Source organism: Gracilinanus agilis, chromosome 1, assembly GCF_016433145.1.
Source record: "Gracilinanus agilis isolate LMUSP501 chromosome 1, AgileGrace, whole genome shotgun sequence".
Classification (NCBI taxonomy): Eukaryota; Metazoa; Chordata; class Mammalia; order Didelphimorphia; family Didelphidae; genus Gracilinanus; species Gracilinanus agilis.
The window spans coordinates 150,984,457-151,012,284 of record NC_058130.1 but is presented as its reverse complement, the minus strand read 5'-3'; the positions used below and the strand labels follow the sequence as shown (position 1 = coordinate 151,012,284).

Sequence of the window (27,828 nt, the reverse complement as noted above, 5' to 3'; positions counted from 1 at the left end):
CATGGTGGTCCATCTACCAGCCCTCCAATCAGAGAGGAGAGGCAACTAAGGGAGGATTGAAGTGCCATATAATTAATAGCAAAGCCTCAGTCATTCTTTGTGGTGCCTAACTCACAGGGTTTTTTTTTATGAATGAGAATCAAACGAAACAGTATATTAAAGGACAATGTAATTCTTCAAGTCTTACATAATCTATTGTTGTTTTTTTAGAACGCTACTAGATTAGTCAAATTTGATGATGAAACTACCACAAATATTGAATATACTTTTCGGTTGTACAACTTGGATCTGTCCCCCACTGCCTTAGGGTTTCCCTGAGGGGTTCTATATCTCACAATTTGGAACCTATTAGACAGTTTCATTCCAGGTCCTCCTCCTGTGGTGAAATATAGAGATAAGAAAAGCCATGTTTCATGACTCTGTGACTCAGAGAAGATCTCGAGACAAGCAAAGCAATTTTCCATACAGGGTAGACGAAAACTGTGATGGCCCCTGTAAGTCAGGGGCTAAGGAGATGAAAGCCTCTTACAGGAATATGATGGTGCAATCAAAGTAACATGGTGGAATGTTTGGTATCAGAGGATTCTCATAGGAGTATGGTGATATATTCAGTATTAAAGAGCTGTCAAAAGAGTATGTTGATGTATTTGGTAATAGAAAGCTGTCAAAAGAAGATGGTAGTGCATATAGTTTTATGTGTACACACACACACAGAGTTTTAGCTACTTGTCACTGAAGGACCATTATAAGAATAATAGACAAATAGGAAGAAAGCACCAGAATTCATAGAGGCTATCAAAGGACATCACATGTAGGGAGAAATGTAGAAAGCTTTTTCTTGTGTTTCTTCTTGAAAATACCAGAGACAAAATGAAATCTAAGCTAACAGAAAATAAACTATGTTCAAAAAGACAGATACGATGAAAGACTGAATGAAATGATCAGAACTCGTAAGTTCTTTACTACATGAGAGGGTTAGTTCCAACAGGTTCTGTCTATAAGTTTCCACTATTAGCAAACTGGCAGGAATCTCTCCTAAGAACTCTGGGCCCACAGTATTGCCTAGAGGAGTTGGAAGAAATAATTCAACAAGATTCCTGTAAAACATTATATAGCAAGCAGCACAAGCATTTGAGAGCCAGCATTGCTACTTACTGGAGTATAGTTACAAACTACTATAAAATGGCCCTCCATTTTCTGAATGCAGAATTACAGCCACAATATTAAAAAACTCTTGTTTATACTTTTTGTACCAGAACTATGATTTCACCAGGATAGAATACTCTTGATGAGGACATTGCTTCCCCCTGTGCAGATTGCCATCTGATCTGTAATGTCAGTCTTTTAGACTGTTACTTATTGTATTACTTACCCTTATTGTATTCATGTTTTGGGATGGGGAAAAATGTTCTCTTGTCACAAAGTGAGAATGATAGAGAGTACTTGGGTACAAAGCAGACCGTCTATGTGGAACCTATTAGTATTATTCAGTCCACAAATTTACCAAAACCATGGTTTCTATTCTCAGTTCTCCCACTGAAAAGCTAGATGATCCTGGACAAATTGTAATAATCCTTGGCTTTAATTTCCTCATCTGTAAGGGAGGGCATTAGACTAATTTAGAATCCATGGTTTTGGTAAATTTGAATTTAGTCATTGTTATATTGTGAATCCAAAGAAAACCCAATTAGAATTAGTTGTTGGTGATAAAAATATCTGAAATTAAGTTTGTTAAACAAATACTTTTCGACTAAATTATCAGCCATTGTGGCTTCCCAAATTCCTCAGGCATCCTTTCTCATGAACTGGTTTGTGGAATTCAGTCCAAACTAGCTCACCTCAAATTAGGTTTCTTTTCTCTAGTTACCAACTAAGAAAGAAATTGTCTGAACTATGCAGCATCCAGCGACAAGGTGAAGATGAAGACAAATGGAGACAAGAGAGAGCTGCCTTTTCCTTTCAGGTTGCTTGTAAGAAACAGCAGAACCCCAAGGGCTTGAAACCATCCTGTAAAACTCCCAAAACTATAAACAAGAGCAACTCCCTAATCAAACAAAAGAAGCAAGCTGTCCTCCAACAGATCTATGGTAATTCTCTTTCTCCCAGATGAGTATCTATCCTAAAGAGATTCACTTTATTATGCTCAGATTCTGTGGTGAGCTCCACCACCCACAATAATCAAGGGGATACTGAATGTGATACAACAATGGGAAAGATTTGATAGGAAAATTTTCTGAAATTCTTCCTTGAACAAAATAATTCATGTTCTTTTCAAGGACTTGGCAATAATTTTAGACAATGCTGTTACACATCACCAAGTGATTTGATGGTGGTAGTGGGGTTTACTACTAGTCATGCTTTAAAAGGGCATTTAAATACAAATTCTTCCTTTGGACAAACAGTACTTAGTCTTCTTAGCAAATCTCCTTCACACAGTGATCACATGCAACTGTAAAGCTGTGTGTGCCATTACAGTGTCAATCCATTGCCTCATTCATACAAAATCATGGGACTTTATGGCTCTAGAGAAGTATATTATAATTTTTTTTTACAATTTCAAACATTAGTCACCATGTTACCATATTTAAATACGTTATCTTCTTCAGCTTTGTACCATTCAAATATGGGAGACAGTTTAGATACGTATTAATGATAACTAATTCTACCAACTAATTCAAGGCACTTTTACTGTCTGAATCATCTAATGAATATGCGCAGAACTGGTGATTCTATAAAAAGGTAAGTGAGACCTAGATGGTAGATTGAACATTAAGCTTGGAGTCAGGAAGTTTGAAACTTACCTCAGACACTGGATGACTGGCCAAATCACTTGACCCAGGGATGATGAATCTATGGCACAGATGCCAAAGATGGCACGCAGAACGCTCTCTGTGGGAACACAACTGTCTTCCCCACCCCACCCCCATTACAAGAAAGGCAGAGGGACTCAGGCTGAGCTGCTCCTCTCCCCATCTCCACCATGCCTAATGACATTTTTTCACATCCCCTACCCCTCTGCCCAATGGGAGCCCTTTCTCCCTCCCTTGTATGGGACGGACCCAGCACTAAGTCTGGGGGTGGGGACTAGGCCCAGCATTCTGTCTCTAAAAGGTTCACCATCACTGACTTATCTCTACCTCAGTTTATCTGAAAAAAAAAAATGGGATTAATACTAGTCCAGGATTGTTGAGGTTAAAATGAGATATTTATAAAGCTGTATATAAATGCTACCGCAGCTTGATGGCACAAAGGATAGATAGAAAATCAGGCCTGAAGTCAAAAAGACTCCTCTCCTGTTCAAATCTGGCCTCAGACCCTGACTGGCTGTTTGACAATGAGCAAGTCATCCTGTTTGCCTCAAGTTCCTCTTCTGTTAAATGGGCTGGAGAAGAAAATGGCAAACCTCTCCAATATCATTACTAAGAAAATCCCAAATCGGATCACAAAGTTAGATATGACTGAAATGACTAAACAACAATATAAATGCTATCATTAAGAAAGGGAATGACAATAATAACCCATACCTACCTTTTTGTAGGTGAGGAAGCTGAAGAAGAGAGAAATGACTTGCAAAGGGTATACAGCTAGTGAATATTGGAATTGGAACTATAAGCCAGATTTTCTGATTTCATGTCTAAGTGGCAAAGTAGATATAGATATAATACTGGGTTTGAAGTCAGAAAGGCATAAGTTCAAATCCTGCCTCAGATCACTAACTGGGTGATCTGGAGCAAATCACTTAATTGCAGCCTCAGTTTCCTCACCTGTAAAATAAAGATATTGGTATCAATTAATTCGAAAGCCCTTTTCTGTTCTAAACCTATCATGCTTTATGACTTTCTTTCAAATAACTCTTACCAGAAAAACAAAATAAAGACATTCTGAGGCAAAGCCTCTGAAAGAATCCCTTTCATTCAGTGTGTTCTTGCCTTCAAATCATCTCCTCCCCCAAAATACACAAATAAGATCATCTTGTTTTTTCAGGTATCTGTAAGTTAGGACATTTAATTCATTGTATCCATAGGAGGTCATATGTTAGATTGGTTGATGGCTCTTGTTTCCTTCTAGGATGCCCTCAGGAAGGGAGAGTGCATCACCCCATAAGACCTTCAGCAAAGCCTCCTCTCTCTGCCATGCACTTAATTTCAGGTAAGTCAGAATCCTCTAGACCTGCAAGGACAGGTCATTTATCTACATGCAGTGTCTATTCCATGAGTTCATCTTTTCCTCATTTTCATAACCATCAAACATTAGAGAAATAGGCATAAATAAGGAATGCCAGGAAAGTGTTAACGCTGAGGTTTTAGTTCTGATTTTCCACATTTCAGGGATCTGTGATTTTGCTTGCCCATCCTTAATATAACGTATACAACTCCTCACCCCTTCTTGAGTCTAGTCAATAAACATTTATTAAGCACCCACTATGTACCAGGTACTATGTTAAATGTTGAGGATACAAATAAAGACAGTTCCTGTGCTCAAGAAAAATACTATCTAATGGGGATGAAATAAAGGATGTAATAATAGAGCCAGTAACCAATGTTAGGGATGGAGGGGAGATTTGAGAGTCTATGAGGTGAGATGCTCTTCTAGTTCTCCCCTCCTGCCATATGTTCACTCTGGGAGACTTTGGGGGGTATCACCCCAAAACTGGGTGACCTGGATGGTTGTGCCACCCCACAGGAGTTGGGGATGAGGCTTCCCTATATGAGGTATGAGGGACCCCAATCCGATTCTGAAGGAGGGTGGGGTTCACGCAAGCCTCCCCCAGAGGTCAGCCAACTTCACAGTGGGTGGTCTGGCTTCAAGATGGAGGCAGCCGGAACAAGCTGTGATTCCCCTCCCCCTCATCTGTCAGGCACTCTGGAACGCTGGCTAATGAATGTCTTTTATTAATATTAATATAGGGATTGGGGAAAAGGGTGAAGGGCTGAGGGATTTTGGGGTGCCCTCTTCTCTATTTCTTTAGGGTCATTCACTAGGGTGGGAACCTTTAGGGTTCCCACTCCTAAGCATCTCCCCTCGCCTGTTCTCCTTCAGTTTCTATTTCTATTTCCTATTTCTATCCTTTTTTTTAATTGCAAGTCAAACCGGAAAGGGTCTCTCAGCAAGGTTGGGCAATGGGAGAAGGAGCCTAAGAGATCGCTCCTTAAAATGGAGTCCAAACACTTTGCTAACTCTATGATTGAAGTCTTGCTGGGTAAGAAGCAATGGACTTCTTTGACCAGGGAAGCAGAGTTTCAATGTCCAAAGAAAGATCCTCAGGAAGCCCTCAGGACTGGATCCGGGCTGGGATATCCTCCTCGGAACCTCTCCTCCTTCCTCGGAGAACGTCCATCAGAAGCCCTCTCCTCCTTCCTCCGAGAAATCCCCAGAATCCTCTCTGGTCTCAACTGTCACCAACTGTCAGCCACTCCTTCTGTCCCATCCTCCTTGCATAAATTCCATCCTTACAAGGATAAAAAAGTTTGTTGGTCCCTGTGTTGCACCAGCAACCTCATGAAGTCAAGAGAAACCAGAGGAGGTCCCCAATACATTAGGTTGATCTTTATCAACTCCTGTGGCTGAAAAAAAAATCATATGAATCTCATCCCCAAACTTAGGTGACAAAAAGACTATCCTTAGACTTATAATTTCATTGGACTTAATAATTATCAAATTATAAATTTATGTTTCATTATAAAATTATAGCAAGCCAGGAATTGTCAAATGGAGCCAGTTGGCAAGCCACTGGAAAAACTCTCTTGGGTCAGAACCATATTAAAATGTAATTGGGGGGCAGCTGGGTAGCTCAGTGGAGTGAGAGTCAGGCCTAGAGACAGGAGGTCCTAGGTTCAAACCCGGCCTCAGCCACTTCCCAGCTGTGTGACCCTGGGNCAGGAGGTCCTAGGTTCAAACCCGGCCTCAGCCACTTCCCAGCTGTGTGACCCTGGGTAAGTCACTTGACCCCCACTGCCCATCCTTGCCACTCTTCCACCTAGGAGCCAATACACAGAAGTTAAGGGTTTAAAAAAAAAAACATTAAAAAAATGTAATTGGGAAATGTTTAGCAAAATTTAAAAAAAACCATTTATTTATTTTTGGTTTTCTAAGCCAATGTGCACTGGACCCTATAGGGACCCATTTCTATTTGAGTTTGACACTACTAACCCAGTAGATTCATTTTAAGGGTAGCAGCAAGATCCAGATCGGCCAAATGGCTCTCTAGAGGTAATAAGAGCAAGGACATGATCCCAGATCTGATGACTACAAATCTGGCATTCTTTCTTCTATCATGGAGCCCCATGACCACATTCCCAGAGTGTGTCTCCCCAGGGTGTATATTCCCTAATATGGCCTTTGAAAACTCAGAATCAGCTCCAAGCCATGAGATAGTATCAGAGTAGGGTTTTAGAAGATTTCGTTAACAAATTGCTTAAATGGTTGCTGGATTTCAAGTTTTTTATTAACTTTTTAAAAAGCTTTTCATATAATTATAACTAAGAAATGGGATTATTAGTCATTTTGTAAGCAGACAATGGTAATTAATGTTGCAGAGGGCATTAGCCTCTAAAGTCAGAGGCAAATTGTTTCCAGAGTCACATGCCTGAGGTACTGGGACAGAAAAAAATGTTAGAATTTATAAGGACACAGAAACCCTGCCTTTTAGAAATAAGGGCTCTAAGTATTTTCCTCTAAAGTTTCAAACCTTCAGAGTAATCATAGTAACCTAGTCACCATACAAGACATTTATTCTACAAGTTTTACTAGTAATTACTAACAAGACCCAGGCTTTAAGCCTGGCCCTCCCATTGTTTACTGGCTCTTTCTCAAGTAAAGGATACTTTCTTAAAAATCATAAAATCATAGAGCTAGAAAGGGACTTTTGTGGTCATCTAGCAGATGAGGAAATAGGTACAGAGAAGTTAAATGAACCGCCCAGGGTTACTTAGCTAGTAAGTATATAAGGCAGGATTTAAACCCAAATTTTTCTGGCTCTTTAAGTCTAGTGCCATAATACAGTTATCATGCTACCTCTTAATTCCTAGTCATTTTCATCTTTCTGCAAGCAGACAATATGTAAACCAAAAAACAGTTATCATACATACATACCATACTCTACATGGTTTCAAGACTTCAAATTTGAGCAGATGATGATTTAATGACTGTGGAGTTTATCAATGCACCGTATTTCTGGAGACATCCTAACCCTTGTCATTTCCCCTAAATGAACTTTGGGAATCCCTAGAATTGCATCATATTCCTCCAACTCCCTCAAAGCCTAAGAGGAAACTTTCTAGGGTCTGTCTATAACTCTTTTCTAAATACACCTCCCAGAGAATCTTAACTTCCTGAACTTCTAAGAACCCTTTTCCACATAGTTCTCAAATGACACCTCCTTTTTCTCCCTCTCCTTGATTCACAAGCTTAAAAACATCCCACCTAGCCTAGAATCCTAGAAACCTAGCTTTTTAATCATCAATCCATAGGCCATATCAGTCAGAAAAGGTAGGAAAGGTTTAATTAAAGCAATCTTATCAATCTTGAGGAATTTATTTTTTAATTAAAGCTAATGATCTGGAGCATCTATTTTGGTTTTTGTTTTAACAGTAAGCAACAACTTGCAGTATGTACACTTACTTGAGAATGATGGAAAATTAAAGAACTTCTCTTACAACATGAGACCAGCCACCGAGATGAAAGCAAGAAATCAAAAATCCAGTCACTGAAGGATTATTGTCTTCATGAGATGGGACAGCTAAAGCATAGTTCATTCTATTAGCAGTCACCCAATTTTTATACTTGTCACTTTAAAAAACCTAGTTATGAAATTGGGCAATGTTTACAAGAAGTTTAAAACTGGCTTCTGAGTAAATTTTCTTGCTCATGAGGTCAAAGCTAGAATGGTCTTTAATACTGCTCCTAGTTTTATAAATGGTCTCATGCTAGTTTGGGAAACTTATTTGTCACTAGGATTATTGAGCCTATACCATTTGTCTTACTGGGAAAGACCATGCAGAAGATGGTACTTATTCATACTTATTCAATAAAATGACAGGAGAGTATGGCGATTACCAAAACCAAGGCATATGAGTAATGACTGTTTGTCAGGTTGCGACCTCCCCCAAGGGCTGCTAAATTGTCTTCTCTTGGAAGGGGGAAATAAGCCAGAGTAATAATGCATCCTAAACAAGGTAAACACTTTTGAACTGTACTGAATGACAATCCCTCTAAATGAACTGTTATTTTCAAAAGTCAACAATACAACTTCTACAATATTTCCAAGTCCATATGCTCTCCTGATCTTATTAAAAAGCTTAACTTAAAGAAACAGGATCTGAAGTTCTAACTCCCTGTCTTCAAAGTAAAATCAATTTTTTAAACTTTTGACTGTGACTAAGAGTAATAGCATAATCCTATACTTTAAAAATTTGCAACATGCCTTACATAGTAACTCACTTTAAAATCAGTACCATCATCAAGTAGATCCATAACTAGATGAATGATCAGCCCCAAACAGCATCATTCAGCATGAACTTGCAAGGTCTACGTTGGAATACCCAAGGATTTGTGTTATTTGACATTTTTTATTACCTTTGCAAAGAATTTTAGCACTTATCACATAAGCAAAATATTTCAGTTTTTTTAATGGAATCAGGACAAAACATCTTTGTACCCTATGGAAAGTTAAAAGCTAAAACTTAATCAGTTAAAAGCTTGTTAGTATCCACCAGATACACATGTAACTCATCACAAAATGAGATCATGAAGAACAGATCTATAGACCTGTGTAGTTAGTCATATATCTGAAATGCTTATCTCTATGCCTTCATCACCGATTTATTTCCAGGCTGCTACCCAACTATACAGTGATAATACAAAATAACCTAATCTCCAATGTTCACTAGTGAACACTCCCAATTCTTATAAATTTGGTGTACACTTGTTTTCTCGGCCCTGAGCTGGGGGAGAGGAGAAAAGAAATTGTTCAAAAAAGATCCCTCCAATTTTGAACCTTATCCAGGGTCTTTTTTACACATATCAGGAGACCTACTTGATCTTTGTAAACAACAGATACATATGAATGGTGAATAGTGGCATGAAATTAGTTAGCCACCTTCTATTTCCTTTTCAAGATGACTACTTTTAATTATGAAGGTTTCCACAAGAAAGAAAAGTGCTAGGGAAGTTTTCTTGCTGCTTTTCTTATTCAGTAATCGTTGTGTGAAGAACATTACTTAGAGAACACCGAGTCTAATGCTGGCAGCCCTATGAGCATCATGATACAATGTCACCATAGAGGGAGGAACTAGTGGAGTTTAAAGTTCAAATAAGAGGACAGGCGCTCTTTACTTACACTCTTGAACAGACGACATCCTGGGCTGGCACTTGAAGCTTGCGAAGCATGGTGGTGGCCACACTGGGCTGAAATCTGGGACCTGATCTTAGTTAAATTAGAAAGGCTGAAATCTATTCTCTTCTCTTTTTTAATAAATGCTTATAAATTTGGTGATGAGCCTCCAGACCACCTTTTATTTGTTATGTTGTGAAATCATATTAACAACAGTATTAGCTTTAAAATACTTTACTAACCACAGATGATTAGAAAAAACTATTATTACCTAAATGTATAAATCTCAAAAGCCCAAATCACCTAGATTAACTAGTGAGAGAGCCTCTGCTACACACTACAGTGACAAATCACTTGACCCTAATGGAGTAAAAAAATAATATATTACAGAAAAACCATATAAAACTCACCATTATGGTTTTGTTGTACAGAAAATTTGTTTGGAATCATAACAATATATATCATTTTAACATTACAATTGAAAAACAAACTTGATGACCAATGGAGTGGACAGCTCTATTTTTATTTTTTTTTATTTTAACCCTTACCTTTTTTAAGGGTTAGGCAATAGAGGTTAAGTAACTTGCCCAGGGTCACAGAGCTAGGAAATGTCAGGGGCCACATCTAAACCCAGAGCTCCCCCATCTCTAGATTTGGCTCTCACTAAGCCATTAGAGGCACCCTCAGCTCCATTTTGGGGGGTTGGGGGGTAAAAAGCTTTAATATGGTCTTTAAGGTAACACTTCAAAATTTAAAAAAAAAAAAACAAAAAACTAACAAAAGGAATGCCAGTTACATGGTTCCCAGCAAACAGTATAACCTGGGAAGAGTTCTTGGATAGTTTCCCACTTAAACCATTAGCAGCTATAAACTTAGCATGAGACTACCAATTTTTTCAGGGAACTTTTAAGATATTTCCAAATTTTTAAGATTGCTTATTCCTTTTCCCATTGAAGTAATAGGAAAATATTTTATAAGGGATAAAAAAAAAAAACATCATGGAAACAAGTTTAGCCCTCTTGTAGAGAAACACAACACATGTATCACCAGACTTGACAAAATGGTAGCCTGAATAAGAATTTTGCTGCTTCATCTTTCTCAAGGGCTAAAGATAACTGCTCTGCATCTTAAATAGTACATCAGGAAAAGTAAGATGGATTCAAAGGAGAAGCAGCTCCATTTTTAAGAGATTGTATATAATAGCAAGACAAAAAGACACAAATGGACTTGAAATTGTCCTGCTTTTATTCATTTCTCTTCATACACAGTTGATGGTGCCATTTGATATTTTGTATTTTTTATAAATATTCAATAGTGATAAAAATACCCACTATGATTATTGTCATTTAAAACAATGTAACAGGTATTCATTTCACTATCACAGTAGGGGAAAAGGAACACACACACAGCTTTCTTTAAAGTTCAGCTTTACTGACAAATATTTGTTCCAATGTTTTGTTTCAAAATAATACAGAAGTAAACATTTTAAAATTGTGTCTCCTCAACAGACTGTGCTAACTGCACCAGATCCCTGTTGGCGGCTAGCCAGATAAATGTTGAAACAGTAATGAAGGTCTGTAAGCCATTGCTCCTGAACTCCTCCACTCTTCACTGTCTACAGGAGAAAAAAAAAGAAAAATTAAGTTACCTTCTGTTCTAAGTCTTGGCAGACACTGTATATACATGTTTTGTTATATATCTGCCATGTATTTTTATTTAATACCCCAATATAACCTCCCAGCAGATCCCTCCCTCTGCTAGCCTATAAATAGTCACAATAGATCTAGGAGACATTTCTAATTTGTCTATAAGATCCACAAGGCCAAGAGCTAGTGCTTGTGATCACTAGAAGAGTCCTTTGCACATTAACTATTCCTTAAAAAGTTTAACAAAGAAAAATATAGCATATACAACTAAATCTGACTTTCTGGGTTTAGATACCACCCTACAGTGAATTTTCAGTAGAGGATGGTAACTTGCCTTATATAAATGATCCTCCACGCCAAATTCTTAAAATATTCTGAGTAGAGCCCACACTATTTAAACAAATTATGAAGATGCTTTATGAGTTTCTTCAGCCATAAAAACCTCACCCATACTTTAGTTCCAAAGTCATTTTTTTCTAGCATCCTTCTTCCAAATGAATGTAAACTTGCTTGTTGGCATATTAAAAGACTTTTCTCTCCTTGCTCTTTACCTCCAGCCCTCTCAGCTCTAGCCAATGACTTAAGGGGAAGGTAAGTCCCCTGATTCCCCTGGAGGACTTCTAACGTGGGCCTAAGACCACAGTGAGTACCTAATCCAGAGTTATTGTCAGAGAAGACCTGAACTTTTGGTATTCTTGGCTCTGGAACCAGTTCTCTATTCACTATACCAGTGACGGGCAAACTATTTCCCGCGGGCCAGAGGCCCATAGTTTGCCCTGGATGTGGGGGCATAGTGATTAGGGGAATTGTTTAAGGTAGTGATGGGAAAACTATGGCCTGGATCTGGCCCTCAGGGAATAGTTTGCCCATCACTGCACTATACTATCTTTGTAGAGGTATTTCAAACAGCAAATTTGATTAAAGTAATCTTAGCAATACCTGACTTGGAGTAGTCACAGTGATGTCACAGAGCTTAGATTGTTTGCCCACTAACAGAGACAAAAACCTGTATAACTTTTGAGTTTTCTATACATACCATAATCCTGACTTTTGTGGAGGAAAGGAAGGTAATTCATAAAAACAATACTATCTTTCTTCAAATTAGAGATACTAATTTTCAAGAGCCCTTAGTTGTAATCAGTGAAGTCATGTTATTAAAAAAAGATATGTTAAGTATACTTCTTTCCCTTCCATTCAGAGGAAAGGAAATATGAGCAATGAAAGTGAAATATGTAAGATTTGGGTTATGTGTGCAATAGCTTACTGAACTGTTCCCCTACCCCATTTTAAAAAATTCTTTGCCATAAGGGATGATTCTCTGGGAGAAGGATATCGTGGCAAAAGAAGTTGATATAAAAAAGATATCAACAAAATTTAAATCAACAAAAAAGCTATATTAGATTCCCCATACCAAGCAGAATAGATAATACAAGCCACTGGAAGCTGTAGGTGTTATAATCAGGGATAGGAAATTTTCCCAGTAAGAGAAATATCATCTCCATCCACTCAGCTGAGGCACTGATTTACACACACTGTACTTATTAAGGTCTGTTAAAGACACACTCCTAGACCTTTACCTCAAAGAGATCAAAGAAAGGGAAAGGACTTATATATACATCTATATAAAGGAGTTCTTCCTTGAGTGACAAAGAATCGAAAAAAGAAAAAGGTATCTAAGAATTAGAGAATTGTGGCCAACTAAGACTCTTGGGTCCAAGAACCCTCTGCAAGGCTCAGGTCCATAGAGTAGAAAAGTCCCCAGGCACATTTCCCCTCCTTTCTCTCCTTCTGCATCTAGATTATGTTTGTGTTCACTATCCCTAGATACCAAGGCAAGCTCTTATCTATGTATCAAGCAACCTAGGCAAATCCTTGTTGTACCAGATAACCTATGGATACCCACCCCCACCTCCCCACCCCTGTTGGTCCTCCAATCCCTGCATGAGATACACCCTAGAAAATCACTGATGTATGGCATTGCATTGTGTTGCATAGGGTCTCTCTGTAAAACATTACCTGTTACCCTGTATATTCCCTGTGACCATGTGTATGGAAAGTTGGGTAGAAACTCCAGCCTGTATTTCTCCCCCTATAAATGAGGAAGTACCTTGCTTGCAAATCCACAAGCCTGGCCCTCTTAACCCCACAATGTACATATCATTTGTCTTACACACTTTCAAGGACTCTTACTATTGTCAGGCAGGTCCTGACAGAGAATGGCTCAACAATTTATAGAAGAGAATGATTAATGAAATACTGTTGTACCACAAAAAATAAAAAATAATGTAGTTTCTAGGTGACCTAGGAACACTTGCATAAACTGACTCAGGGAACAATTTATATAATAACAGTATTATTAAAATACCAATAGTGTGAAGAACTATAATCAATGCCATGAATCCAGACCAGTGACAAAGCCAACTCCTAAGAGAAAGGTGATAGAAATGTATTTTTTGTGTTTAACTATGCATATTTGTTATGAGTTTTCTTTTTCTTTTTTTTCAATGGGGTTAGAGGAAGAAAATAAAAGTTTGGTAATTAAAAAAGAAAAAGACCTGCTGTACTATCTGTTCAAAGCAAGAACAAAAAACCATAGTAAAGAAAAGAAAGCTGCTTAGGCCAAATGCAAAACAGACAACAGTGAAAAGAAAAAAAAATTCAAATCTTGTTTTGCTTGTCTCATCAAGTAAAACACAAGCTATCTCAAATTACATCCAAGAGTAATAATCCCAGCAGCCCCAGGCCTTATGTAGGAAGTAAACTGGGAAATGATTAGTATCCTAACATGCTACCAAATTGATAATATGTTCTTGATTGGGGAGGCTGGTCTCAGAGAAATACCAATAGAAGAGTACTGACAAGAAGGATTAAAAACAAAGATATTGAGATCTAAAGAGAGGAGTAAAAAGGAATGGAAAGAACTGTTTGGGGGAGAAAAAGAAAGAAAATCCATGGCAGACTCTAGTGTCCTACTAGAACAAGGGTTCTTAACTAAGGTGGAAGAGGTGGTGGGCAGAGGTTGCTTAAAAACAATAATGATAATTAGTAAATTTATTTCTTTGTTATGTTGTGAGGAAGATTAGATTAGTTAATAATTAAGAATTAAGGTGTACCTGGCAGGAAGAAGCTGGAGCTGGGAATTCCAGGATGGAATGAAGGAGCAGGAAAAAGTGACTTGGGCTCTGAGAGGGACTCCATTAGGGGTTAGCACAAACTGTGGTTAGCCCTGGGAGATCTCAGAGTAAAGGACACCCTGCATCCTGATTTCCCTGGGATCCTGTGTGGTGGTGGCATCTAGCAAAGAGGACAAGCTCTACAGTGCAGTTCCAAGGGAAGAGGAGAAGTTTGGGATCTGGTGGACAGTGTCTCAAGCACACCCTCTCAACTTGGTACCTGAGACCACCTTGGCTCTGGTTGGTACCTGAGACCACCTTGGCTCTTGGCTTCCAGAGATCATCAGTGGATTACAGTGAGAACCCCAAAGCCACATCAGCCCTTAGCTGTGCTGCTCAAGCCTGGCAGGTTCCAGGTCTGAGGCAGTCACCCAGAGACTCCATTACAGCTCCTTGGGCCCTGTCTGTTTAGGTCACTAAGTTAGTGTAGGGAAATCCTCCCCTATTCCTGTGGGTTTTGTCATTAGGTTTTAAAGTTTAGAGTAGAAATCCCTATCCCACCTTTTAGTTGTACATAATTAAAACCAGTTAATCCCTTTTACCTTGCCTGCTTGTTTCTAGACTCTGGCCTAGGGGAAGCTGTGTGACAGTTAAGACCAACTGCCATTCCTGTTAATCCAGTAAACTCTGGTCTTTTCATCCTGGTCCAGTCTCTCCTAAACCCCAGTATGTGTACCCACAATCACTTAGTTTTATTATAACATCCCTGGTGTCTCCATTACCGTTACTTATCATTTCTACGGTTAACACTATCTATTGAATGCATTTTAAGATCACGTCCGAGAAGGCCTTAGGCTTCTAGGATAGGACACAACAAAAATTTGAAAACCTCTGTTCTAGTAATATGTGAAATAAAAGTGCTAATTGCCAGAGTTCAGTTTGAAAAAGAAGGGGTCAGTCAAAGACAGGCTAACATGTTCTGGTTAAAGGTTGCCAGAGTGAAAAAGACTAAAGGGGGAAGTGGAGAGGGAGAATGTTCCCCACAGCTTGCTTAGAAGAAAAATCAAGTCCTATAATTTAAACCTCCTCAGTGAAAAGAACAACAAGGCATTTGTAGTGGCTTTTACAGTTTACAAAGCAATTTTTTTTTATCTCCTGTGAGATAGAAGTATTCCCTATTTTCCAGAAAAGGAAGCTGATAAGTAAACTAAGGGTCAAAAAGTGACATGTCTAGTTACCTATCTAATAAGTGTAGGTTTTGAACAATGATCTTTCTGCTCTATTAACAAAAAGACAAAAAGAATTTTAAAAAGAAGGGCATTTTCTCCATCATCTTATATAATGATCCTCAATGTATCACACAAGGGCACCATGCAGCATATTAGTAGCTTAGAAAACAAAAGATGTCTTGCACCAGGTAAAATATTTTCTAAGATTCTGAACACTGAAAAAGAACTTACTTGGTATAATAGCCATGACAATTTTTCCATCTTTGGAACAAAAGAAATATGACTTCACTTAAAATTGATATGTTCTAGCAGAGTTATAAAAAGGCTTAAAAATTATTTCAATACAAATAATTCAATTACAATTACTTATCTCCAAGAAGTTGCTGTAAATGTAGCCAGCATGGAACAAGTGGAAAAGACAGATGGGGATTGTCTCCAATACACTGTCTATTCCCTTGCAGTGCAAGCTACTGACATAGTCATTTCTCTATTAAATAGAGTTGAAAGCACGGGTGGTTCTTTTAGGTATTCAGGCCTATAAACCTGGGTATTTATCCTTGACTCCTTGCTCTCCCTCACCCCCCCATATCCAGTGAACTGTCAGATCTTGTCTTTTTTATATTCACATCTCTTACCCATCCCCTTGCTATACCCTCAAAAGTTAAGTGTTAAATTTAGCTGCCTTAGTTATCAGGGTACTTTTGGTTCAGATCATCACCTCTTAAATAAACTTCTAAAATGACGTGTCTCTTCTCTCTCTATTCTCCAAACAGCTACCAAAATCAATTTTCTTACAACTTTAATCTACTCAATAAACTCCTCTAGGTCCCCTTTAGAATCAACTATTACTTCATCTCATCCTTTTAAAGTGTCTATTATTATCCAAGTCTTCATCAGTATATAACTTTTAGTACATTATGTGTTTATAATTTATAGATAAGTAAATATGCCCATATGCAGGTTAAGAGGGTAGGGTGGGAAAGGGAACTGCTAGAGGCCCCTGAATTTGACGGCTTCTGAGTTTTCTTCTAGCTCTAGAACACTATGATCTTAAATATCACTGGCCACAAAATCACATTTAGAATTTGCTTGAGCAATAGGGGTTTCTAACCAAGGTCCAATGCAGCTTCACAGTCAACATCTGCGCCCTTGATATCAGATATCACAAATTCTAATGACTACAATTCTAAATATTGCTTGAACTAAAAAATACGAATAAAAGCACTTGCTTTCAGAAGACAAAGGTACCAAATCCTACACCAATGATTCCCAAAGTGGGCGCTACCGCCCCCTGGTGGGTGCATCAGCGATCCAGGGAGGTGGTGTTGGCCACAGGTGCATTTATCTTTCCTATTAAGTGCTATTAAAATTTTTTTTAAAAATTAATTTCCAGGGAGCTAAGTAAATTTTTTTTCTGGAAAGGGGGCAGTAGGCCAAAAAAGTTTGGGAACCACTGTCCTACACTATTTAGGCACAGAGATACACTCTACTTCCACTCTTGTCCACAGCAAGATGTTTATCTAAAGTGTCTCCTGAAACCAATCAGGACCCCACTCAGACATTATTAGCATCTTAATGCTAAAAATCAAGAAATGACTTGTGAAAAAACTTCTTACCATAATATCTTTGACGATCTGCTGTACCAGAAGTGCATTTGCCATCATGTGCACTCTCAGTGGTGCATGCTGCAGCAGCAAGCGAATCAACTGAGCAACAACTGGCAACTCTTCTTGACATGTTTTATTGACCTGCAAGTTCTGGAGCATCAGTCTTAGTACTCTGGGTAGAACAGCCAATACTGAAATACAGGATCCCCATAATTTATCCCTAAAGAATACAAAGGATAGACATCAAGAAAAGGCTATAAAGAATTCAGCAATGAAAAGGTTCATTTTCTTCTTTCCGAAAAATAAAAATATCCTTTTAATAGGACAACATATCTGATTAGTTAAAAGCAGCAAACAAATAAGAGCTAATGAGGAAGAAATGAATTTCATTAGACAGAAATTAATTCTGTGAATACATTATAGAGGTCTTACACTTTCAGAAAATTTTGTAATAAACAATTTTTGGGCTCAATAGATATTGATTTAACACCACTAATAATCACAATATCTATAAATAGCCAAACCATTAGACTTTGAAGAAACAAAAACTGATCAAAAGAACCAGAAGCAAAACAAAACAAAAACAAAAAACAGGCATGATCTATTACTTAGTTGATCATCATTAGATGTTAACAATAGGAAATTACACATTAAGATGAAAAGAATGTCCAGGTTTTCTCCAAAAGAGACAAGGTAGAAATTAAATAATTAAGTCCATTGTGGATCCCTGGCAAAAATTCTAGGACAGATGGTTTTTTGAGCCTTCAGAAAGGAATAAGGTAACTACTAGGAATCAACACTGCATCACAAAAAAGAAGGAATGACATAGGTAGCACTTACTCTGATTAAAAAATATACAAATAACTTATCTTCCATCTTAAAAATCAATACAAAATATTGGGTCCAAGCCAGAAAAGCAGTTAAGAGCTAGGCAAGTGGGGTTAAATGACTGGCCAGGATCACAAAGGAAGTGTCTGAGGCCAAATTTGAACCCAGAACCTCTTCTCCCTTAGGCCTGCCTCTCTATCCACTGAGACACCTAGCTGCCCCCATTAACTCTGATTTTAATATTTGACAAAATATTTCAGGATAATTTCTTAGTTCAAGATCAAGGAATACGGATAAGTTTGATAGTAACACATCAGATTTATTTGGCACTTTAAAATTCATAAAATGTTTTACTTAATATAATCCTGTAAGGTAGATTGCACAAACAATTTCAGAAATGGTAAGTAACAAGCCCATAGACAAGGCTAATGAAACATTTCAAACTGGATGGGAGACATCTAAAACAGATATCTAAACTCAATGTGTCCAAAACTTATCTTTCCTTCCCTTCTTCAGTATTGCTATCAAAGGCCATCTTTCCAGCTTCCCAGATTCATAACCTGAGCTTTATCAATTTCTTACCCTCACAAATTTATTTTGTGCCCAAATCTTGCCTTTTTTTTTTTCACAGTTCATCTAATCCAAGAGTCTAGGAAGAGATGCAACAGGACTGATACAACTCAAAAATTCAGTCAGAATTCAAAATAACATATTAAAATATATCTCTTTAGGAACATAGCTACCACTTTAGTTCACACCTTCATTATGTTTTGCTTAGATTACTGAAAATCATTACCTGGTTTCCCTGCCTAGAACTACCCTAATCTGTCATACACATTTGTTGGTAAAGTAATTTCCTGAAACATGGATCTGACTATGACTATATCTGACTACGACTCCCTTGCTCAATCAACTCCAGTGGCTTCTTTCTATTTTCTCTAGGATGAAATATAAATTTCTCTTTAAAGCTGTATAAATCCTGGACTCAACCTACCCTTCCAGTCTCACTGGACATCATTCTTTCTCCTATATGCTACAATCCAAAATGGTTCTGGGTTCCTCCGACACAACATTATCTCCTGACTCTTTATCTTTGTACTATTTTTCCCTCTTTTCATAGAAATATTTTATTGCTGCAGTCAACAAACTTGTGTATCACAGAACAAATAACCAACTACAGTTTAAGAAACTAAGAGCCCCCCAAGTGATAATACTGAGAAAAGATAAAATACATAAAAGAATACAAAATTATACATTCAAATTACTAGAAATTTCCTAAGGAACTAAAAAAAAAAAATGCCAGCTATCAAATGTCCTTTATAAACTACATGACCCATGCCACTGTAAATTCAATTTTATTAACAGGATACATATATCTATAAATGTCTATCCTACACATCAGAAATGCATTCCTTTTAACTTCCACAATAGGCATTCTCTTTAAGACATAGCCTGAGTACCATCTTCTACATGAATGGTTTTCTGATTCACAATTGTAACCTCCCTCTCAAACTACATCATATTTAATTACTTTGTATATGTTTGTAATTAATTTTATCTTTTTGCATGTGTATTTTGTGTACTTCTCTACCTTATTAAAAAAGTAAGCACCTTGTGAACAGGGAGTCTTTTACTCCCTGTGCTTGTATTCCTTGTACCTAACACAGTGCCAGGCACAGAGTAGGTGTTTAATAAATAGATCATTCAATAAACATTTATTTAGGTGTCAAAGACTGGACTAAGTGGTAGGGATACAAAAGGAAGCAAAACATAGTCCCTGCCCTCAAGGAATTATTAATTGAATGAAAGAGGAAACATGCAAATAAACATATACAAAACAAGCTATACACAGAATAAACAGGAAATCATTAATGAAGGGAATGCAATGGAAATATGAGGGACTGGAGACGGCTTCCTATAAAAGATGAGATTTTAACTGGAACTTAAAAGATGCCAGAAAAGCCAATGGGCAGAGAATCCAGGCATGAGAGAGTTAGAGAAAATGCTCAGAGCAAAAAGATGGAATGTCTTGTTCGTAGAATAGTTAAATATGACATGAGAAGACAGGAAAGGAAGGTAGGGGTTAAAAAGAAGGGCTGTGGATGCCAAAAAGCATTGTGTATTTGACTCTGGAGGCAACAGGAAGCTATTGGAACTCACTAGAAGGATGGTGACAAGATTAGAATTGTGATTTAAGAAAATCCTGTTAGTGCCCAAATAGAGGACTAATTAGATTAAGAAGAGACTTATGATAGTCAGATCCAACAGCAGGTCATTGCAAAAATCCAGGTATGGTGTGATGAGGGCCTGCCCCAGAGTGATGATAGTGTCAAGAGGAGAGAAGGGAGAGTATTTGAGAGGTGAAATCAATAGACACTAGCAATAGCTTGGATATGGGAAATGAACTATAGTGAAGAAAGGATGACAACTAGATTGTGAGCCTGGGTAACTGGGGAAAAGGAAGTACACTCAATAGGAACAGAGAAGTTGGAAAGAGGGGAGGGTTTGGGGAAAATCATGAATTCAGTTTTGGACATTTGGGTTTTAAGATGTCTTCTGGACATCCAGTTGGAAACATCTGAAAGGCAGTTAGAGATGTAAGTTCCAGGCAGTTAAGAGATGTGACCCTGGAGGTCATGAAAAAGACTGGGTTAGATTTGATAATCATAAGATCACTAAGTGAAATAGCATAGAGGGAAAAGAGAAAAGGGTCCAGGACAGAAGTCTGTGGGATACCCATGGTTTAGAGGGTGTGACAGGAATGAGGACACAGCAAGAGACAGAAACTGCACTTGATCTTAGCTTTGTGAGCCCGAAATATGATGGAACAAGACTGATACTACTCAAAATTCAGGTTGAATTCAAAATAGCACATTAAACTATGCATCTAAACACCCCCAAATAATTAAAATTTTCTTTTAAAAAACAAATAAAGTCTAAATCCTAAGAATTCTCACTATCTCCAATAAAGCCAGGAACTAAATTCAAAGGATCACTATCAAAGCTCATCTTCACGTAAATCTAGGATGCTGCATTTCTTTTCGTAGAAGACTTATAATATTAAGAAAATTCACTGAAGAAACCTTCACTTTTTGGAAGGATAGAATTGCAATGCAGAATTGAGGAGAAAGTAAAGGGAAGAGAAATTGTGGAAAATGAAAACCATTACCTCTTTCTCATATGTTCTGCATCCGCTTTCTCTAAAGTGAGGAGGAAGTGAAGAAGACTGTAACAGCAAGATGCTAGAAACTTATATATCGCATCAGTAAGTACACAAGCTTGATCCAGGAGCTTACTCACAACACACAAAACAGATCCAGCAGTGCTATCAGGGATTACAGACAATCCAGCCTAGGTATAAAAGACATAGGTTAATTATATATTTTCAAAAGATGCTATCCAACTCCTTACAAAGCCCCCTCCACTCCCCCCCCCGCCCCCAAATAGATTGAGCCCAAAGTCATTGTAAAGCACTTTCTATTTTAAATTAATTTAATACACAGGTCCCTACTCTTGCCTTGAGGCTCCTATTTTCCTTTGAGAATTTATTCCATCGTAAACTACTTTAGAAAGTTATCTCACGAAAAAAAAAAATATATGACTGAATACTTCCTTTTCACAAGTGTTCTTTTTCCTAGAATTTCCCTATTATAACTTAAAGATCTGTGCCAGTCAGAAATAACTTTGATATTTTTTTCAAGCTTCCAGAGAAATCAATCTTCCCAAATAACAATGACTTTGGCACTACCAGACATACACCTGTGATTTCTAAATGATACAGAAGGCAATTAACTCCATAGAATGTTCTACATGACTTAACTCAATTGCACCTAAGAATAGAACTCAGCTACTACAATAAGTAACCAAATTTTGATGTGAATATTTGACTGCCCTCTCATCTTCTATGAACTACTTGCTAGAAAGTTAGGGATGTGAGTACATTTTTATAGTCAGTACAGCATTAAATTATTTGTTTTTGCATTGCACCAAATGGTACCTTTTGTTCTTAAGGAAGTACCTTATCTCTTCCCACCAAAGAAACATTTTTAAGAGTACATAAAGACAAATCTAAGTAATGATGGCTACTTATAAGAGCTCTGATGTACATATATCATAAATATATATACACAACTCCTAAACTTATTAAAGTCTTTTATACCAAGGGCATCCAAAAAAGAAAGGATATGGCAGCTACATATTGACTTAGAAAACCAAAATTAATATTTATTAATATGGTAGTGAATTTTTTTAGTATTTCCCAACTTTATTTTAATCTGATTCTGACACTCAAGAGTTCTGCCAAGTTTAACAACTCTGCTTTATGCCATCACCATAAAATAGCTACTCCTATAGTACCCCAACAGTACTTTACTGCTAATACCTTCAGCACACCAAGTGACCAATAATTATAACTTCCTAACATCTTACATTGGCATTATGACTATATTTGAATAGAAATTGTTAGCATATGAATTAGTTCCTCTAGTACTATATTTTAGAAATGATATAAAACTTTTGTGGGCTAGCCAGGGAAGGTAACCACCCATTATAATACTGTTTCAGGAAAAATGCATTCCAAGATGTAAAATGATTTATAAGCTGGGCAATTGTCTATTTCTATATGGCTTGGAATCTGGTTATTTGAATACCACCACTCAACAGCAAAGATCCTAGAAACTATGGTTAACACTCTTCAAAAAAAAAAAAATGATGAAGGCTCTATTTAGGAATTCTTTCTTTCTTTACTCAAATTTCTTGACTTTCAGGTTGTGAGACAACTTCCTTCACATTTATGTCTGAATATAAAATGGGAAAAACTTTAGAGCCAGTCAAAGTTAGAAAGCAAGTGCTAATTTTCTGCAAGATACTAAGCTAATAAGCTTTGGAGATACAAAGAAAGGCAGTCTCTTCTCTTAAGAAGAGATAATAGGAGAGATAATATGAAATCACATACAAAATATACAGATTATATGCAAGATAATTTCAGGGAAAGCACTGGGGCTTGAGGAGATTGGAAAGGCTTCCTACAGAAGATGAGATGTGAGCTGTCTTGAAGGAAACCAGAGAAATTGAAGAGGTGAAACTGGATAACAGTCAAGGCATAGGGAATATCTAGTATAAAAAGAAAAGAATATAAAGATTGAAGGTAAAAAAAAAAATGTGAGAATGAAGAATTGAAGTTTGTGAGCTTTTGGTGCCTGAAGACAGTAGTGCTGTGAATGTATTAGTGGAAACAGATGGAGGGTTTGGGGGAAAAATGAGTTAAATTAATCAATAATTAATAAATTCAATGTAAATATGCCAGAGAGCAAAAGTGGGAGGGGAGAGGAAGTGTAATGAAGCTGCTAAAAGTCAAAGAAGCATGAGAGAGAATAGTAGTCCTAGGAAATTCCCATCCCAGCTATGGTAGATTTTCATGAAACTAGGTATCATTGTATCAACTTTTCCCATTTTTCTTTAGCCGCTGGTTCCTTTAGTGTCATTTCTTCAAACTGTACAATTCAATTATTTCTACATAAAGGAAATTTTAGAGGTATGAAGGGAGGTTTGTTATGAAGATGGCCATAAGGCTAAATCAAAGAATTAATGTCATTGGAGGTCAAATTTTAATCATATAATTTTATATCCAAGACCTTAGAAACCTTATAGTCCAATCTTCTCTTTTTACTGATAAGCCAACTGAGGCACAATGATGTTAACTGTCTTGCCTGAGGTCAGAAACCTACATAGTAGTAGCAGAGATCTCCTGACTTTTAGTCCAATGATCTCCTCATATCAAAGTTAAGGAGGATCACTTAGAGTAGATTCCCAAAGAAGAACCAAGGTGCAAAATATTAACCCTATCAGTCCTAAAGAAGCTTAATATCCCTTGTCTTACATTATAGCACTCAAAAAATTCAGTCTGAATATAATGAGTAGCGAAAATTATATTTACCATATGCTTATTGATAGCACTTTGCAGGACATCCAAACACTGGCTTCGAGCAGGAATAACGGATAAGTTGTGACACACTGCCTGTCAGAATAGAAGAACAAAGTAATTAATGTTTTCACAATGGAAACTGAAATTCAACATATAAGATTTCTGTGTGTTGATTCAATCAAAAAACACAGCTTTCCTCCAAATCTGACAATAGCTGACAATTGTTTTTTGGACAAACACAGTTTAGCCAGCTTTCTTGAACAGCAGCAGGAAAAGTCTATGCCCATACCTGATGAATTAACAAAGACTGATCCATTTTCCTCACACATTTGAAATGATTTGCCTACAGCTCTATCCTTAGAGCAGCAAGGATCTCAATAGAAAACCTATCAACTGCTCCTTCTTCCTTTACATTCCTGAAAGCAAGAGACAGAATGGATAGGAACTGAGGGAATCTTTAGGAACTCCATCCACCAAGAACTACTACTATGATGCACAGAACTCAAGGTCAGAAGTGGAAAAGAAAAGGGTATTGGGCCTTATCTTTAAGCTATGAAAAGCCTGTGTATTCTGGGATTTGAGTATAGTTTCCAAAACAAGGTAGTGGTAGGGAACAAATTTTCCCAGCTTAAATAACTTTTTTTTCCCTTTCAAAGGCATTTCTTTTTAGGAGTACAGCCAAAATCCAAGACCAATGCAGTACTCCATATAGATACTAATGACAAAGATAGACATAAAAAAAATTTCCCCCCAAAAAACCTGAATGTCATTAATGAAAATTCAAAAAAAAAAATGCTTTGTACATGCAAATTAAAACAACTCTCAAATTTCACTTCATATCCATCAAGGAGGAAAAGGCAATTGTTATAGCAGTGATAGAAGAGAGATCCAATAAAATACTGCTGATAAAATTATAAATGGGTTCAATAGTTCTGGAAAGCAATCTGAAATAAAGCAAGAAAAGTGACTAAGTTATCACTTTTCTAGGATAAGATGCCAGTGGCCATCTTCAGAAATGAAGCAAAAAAACTTGGGAAGACTTGATACAGATGAAGAATGAAGTGAACAGACCCCAGAGAAAAATTTATACAATGACAACAATACAGTAAAGGCTAACAACTAGGAAGAAATGAGAAACTCTTACTAATGTGATGACCGAGCACTAACTTACAGAGGACTATTGATGAAACATGAAAACCATCTTTTAAAAAAAAAAAAAAACATCTTTTGATAGAGTAGTGAAGGACCCAGAATACAGAAAGATTCAAATATTTGAGAATATGGCCAATATAGAAATTAACTTTGATTTACTATACAAGTTTGTGATGGTTTTTTCCTTTTGTTCTCAACTGCAGAATAGAATGGGGTAGAGGAAGGTGATTTTTTACTAACTGAACTAATTAAAAAAAAAGAAATTTCTATGATGGAAATAGCAATGGCATCAATGAAACCTAAGGGAAAAACCTTACAAATGTATTAATGATATATATGGGTTTGTATGCATATAGGTATAACATAAAATTTTACCTTATAATTTTTTTAAATATAAGGATTATAGATAACTTTTTTAGTTTGTTTTGGTTTTAACTACAAGGGGTACTTCTGCCCTTGCATTCCCTACTTCATTCTCCCCCTTATGCCACGTAAAGAATCCACCTATGATTTTCCCACCCCTACTGCAAATATTTTCCCTTCCTTTCTCTTATTCTCTCACCTGAGGTACTTGACTCCTCAAAGGACTTTGATGACATGGGAATCATGAGAAAGGAATTGTATTCCATCTGATGAAACAAGACCACTAAGCCTTACCATCTTGTTCTGCTCCTGCATCATGTAGTTATATAGTTCATTCTACACCACATAGTGTCACCCCCACACCTCCATTATCTGACCAATTTATACAGACCAAGTACCTCTCACATGAGACCTTGCCATCCAATCCACTGTTAAGTACTCTTAGCACTCCTAGGCCTCATCATCAGCCCTACAGCTGAACTTTCATTTCTGTTATCTCCCCAAAAATGAACAAGTCCCTTAAGATCACATACTATTTCACTTGCTCTAGTTGCATCCTCAATGCTTGGTACATAGTAAGCACTATAATAAGTGCTTTTTCATTCATTCATTTACACCATGATGATTTCTGGATATATCCCTTCCTATCCCAAGCATTAAATCCTAAAAAAGGAAATCAATTAAGTAAAAATATCAATAATGATAGCATATGTAACATTTTGCCTCTGTTGTCCTATTTCCCTGACAAGAGAAAGCAAACATGCTTCATTACCTATCTTCCAGACAAAGAGAAGATACAACAATTAAAATTCAGCTACCTTTATGTATTTTTTCTTTTTTTAAATTGTGTTTATCACAAATTAAATTGTGATTCTTAATGGTTTATTCTAAAATGACCAAGATAAGTTGCTCAATCATGTATTGGGTTATGTATTTTCTACTCTGTGAGAAAAACAATGCAACTGGTCAAAATAGTTCCCTGACCAAGAGGAAAAAATATTTGGAGAGTGAAGACTCTTAGAAAAAAAACAGTGATTCCAACTCTCCTTGAAGGTAAAGCAAAACAAATAAAAACTTTGTTAGGAGACAAGATTCAAATTCTAGTCAAGCTCTCTTAACAATTTTAGTGTTGTTGAGAAAAGTAGAACATAAACTAGCAATAAAGAACAAAAAGCTACTTTAGCAGACTCCTGTTTCTATTCAGAATACTTCCATAGACTATGTGACTTGAAATTTCCACTTCATAAAAAGAATTCTGATTTGAATAAAATATCGAGAAAACAGGTTTGGAATGAGTCACAAAGAGATATGCCAATGAGGTAGAGAGAGGGGAAAAAAGAGTAGAAAAGAAATGGGAAGAATTATCAATTACCAGCTTTAAAAGAGCCATGTATTTACAAGTGGATTATTTGGGGCAAAAACTCTATATATTTCTCTCCATATTTTTGATATCATGATAGATTCTATAGTGCTGATATGATCTATTTTTTAAGATTATAAATCTAAGTAACTGAAAAAATAGATATGGAAAATCACAAAGGGCAGGACATCCCAAAAAAGTTTTTATTCCAAAAAAAACTAAAGCTGAAGAGATGAATAAATAAAAGAAAATATTTATAAGTATGAAAAATGGTCACATAAAATAAGTAAATAATTCTGTAACAATTTTATGTATAGTCCCAATAGAAAAAATGGATTGTCCACAAGGACTACATGAATATCTAGAAGAAATGAAATGATTAAAAATGAAACAACTCAAGGAAAAGGACTAGAAGGAAAAATCAGTAACTTACAAGGGAAAAAAATGATACACCTTACTCAAAAAGTGCAATTCCTAAAAACTAGAAGACAGCAAGCAAAAGTAAATGACTTCATAAGATGACAAGAAATATTATCGTAAAATCAAAAGCCTGAAAAAAAAAAAAGAAAATCTAAGATATCTAATATTTTAAAAATAACTGGGAAAACAAATCAAGGAAGAGTATTAGATTTGCTAAAAATGATTTTTTTAAAGGGACTGGATTGGAGGCAGCTGGGTAGCTCACTGGATTGAGAGCCAGGCCTAGAGACAGGAAGTCCTAGGTTCAAATCTGGCCTGATACTTCCCAGTGTGACCCTGGGCAAGTCACTTGTCCCCCATTTCCTAGCCCTTACCACTCTTCTGCCTTGGAACCAATACATAGTATTAGATATAGATATAGATATAGATATAGATATAGATATAGATAGATAAACAGACAAATAAATTAATTAATAAATTAATAAATTAATGAGCGGGCGAGTGAGTGAGTGAATGAATAAATAAATGGATGAATAAGTAAATGGGTGTATAAATAAATAAATAAATGAGAGAGCTGGATACCTTTTCAAAAACTCATAAATAAAAATTGCCCATATCTATTAGAGAGAGCAAAGTAAAGGTAGAATCCATTAGTCACCTCCTGAAAGAAAACGCAGAAAGAAAAACCAAGAAATATAAGACAAAACCAAGACTTCCAGCATCAAAGAAATAACACTGAGAAAGGAAAGTATGTGCAAAGTAGATGGCCACTACACTGGGGAATAGCTGAACAAATCGTAGTAGTTTCATGTAAAAATAATGTAATGAAAAATTTCTGTACTGAAAGAAAGGATGA

General features: G+C 36.8%; 2 protein-coding genes across 2 annotated transcripts in view; one reads left to right on the top strand and one right to left on the bottom strand.

The window, feature by feature from the left end:
- Positions 1-7,709, top strand: part of INVS (inversin) — a 226,767-nt gene extending 219,058 nt beyond the window's left edge. The window contains exons 15-17 of the mRNA XM_044658291.1: positions 1,864-2,087; positions 4,069-4,149; positions 7,591-7,709. Coding sequence (XP_044514226.1) covers positions 1,864-2,087; positions 4,069-4,149; positions 7,591-7,709 — 424 coding nt within the window. The remainder of the gene's footprint in view (positions 1-1,863; positions 2,088-4,068; positions 4,150-7,590) is intronic.
- Positions 7,710-10,741: 3,032 nt separating this feature from the next.
- TEX10 (testis expressed 10) overlaps positions 10,742-27,828 on the bottom strand; it is a 74,000-nt gene continuing 56,913 nt past the window's right edge. The window contains exons 12-15 of the mRNA XM_044658282.1: positions 23,690-23,770; positions 20,924-21,105; positions 16,936-17,146; positions 10,742-10,946 (exon numbers count right to left, since the gene is read on the bottom strand). Of these exons, the coding sequence (XP_044514217.1) occupies positions 10,833-10,946; positions 16,936-17,146; positions 20,924-21,105; positions 23,690-23,770 (588 nt within the window). The 3' untranslated portion in view covers positions 10,742-10,832. The remainder of the gene's footprint in view (positions 10,947-16,935; positions 17,147-20,923; positions 21,106-23,689; positions 23,771-27,828) is intronic.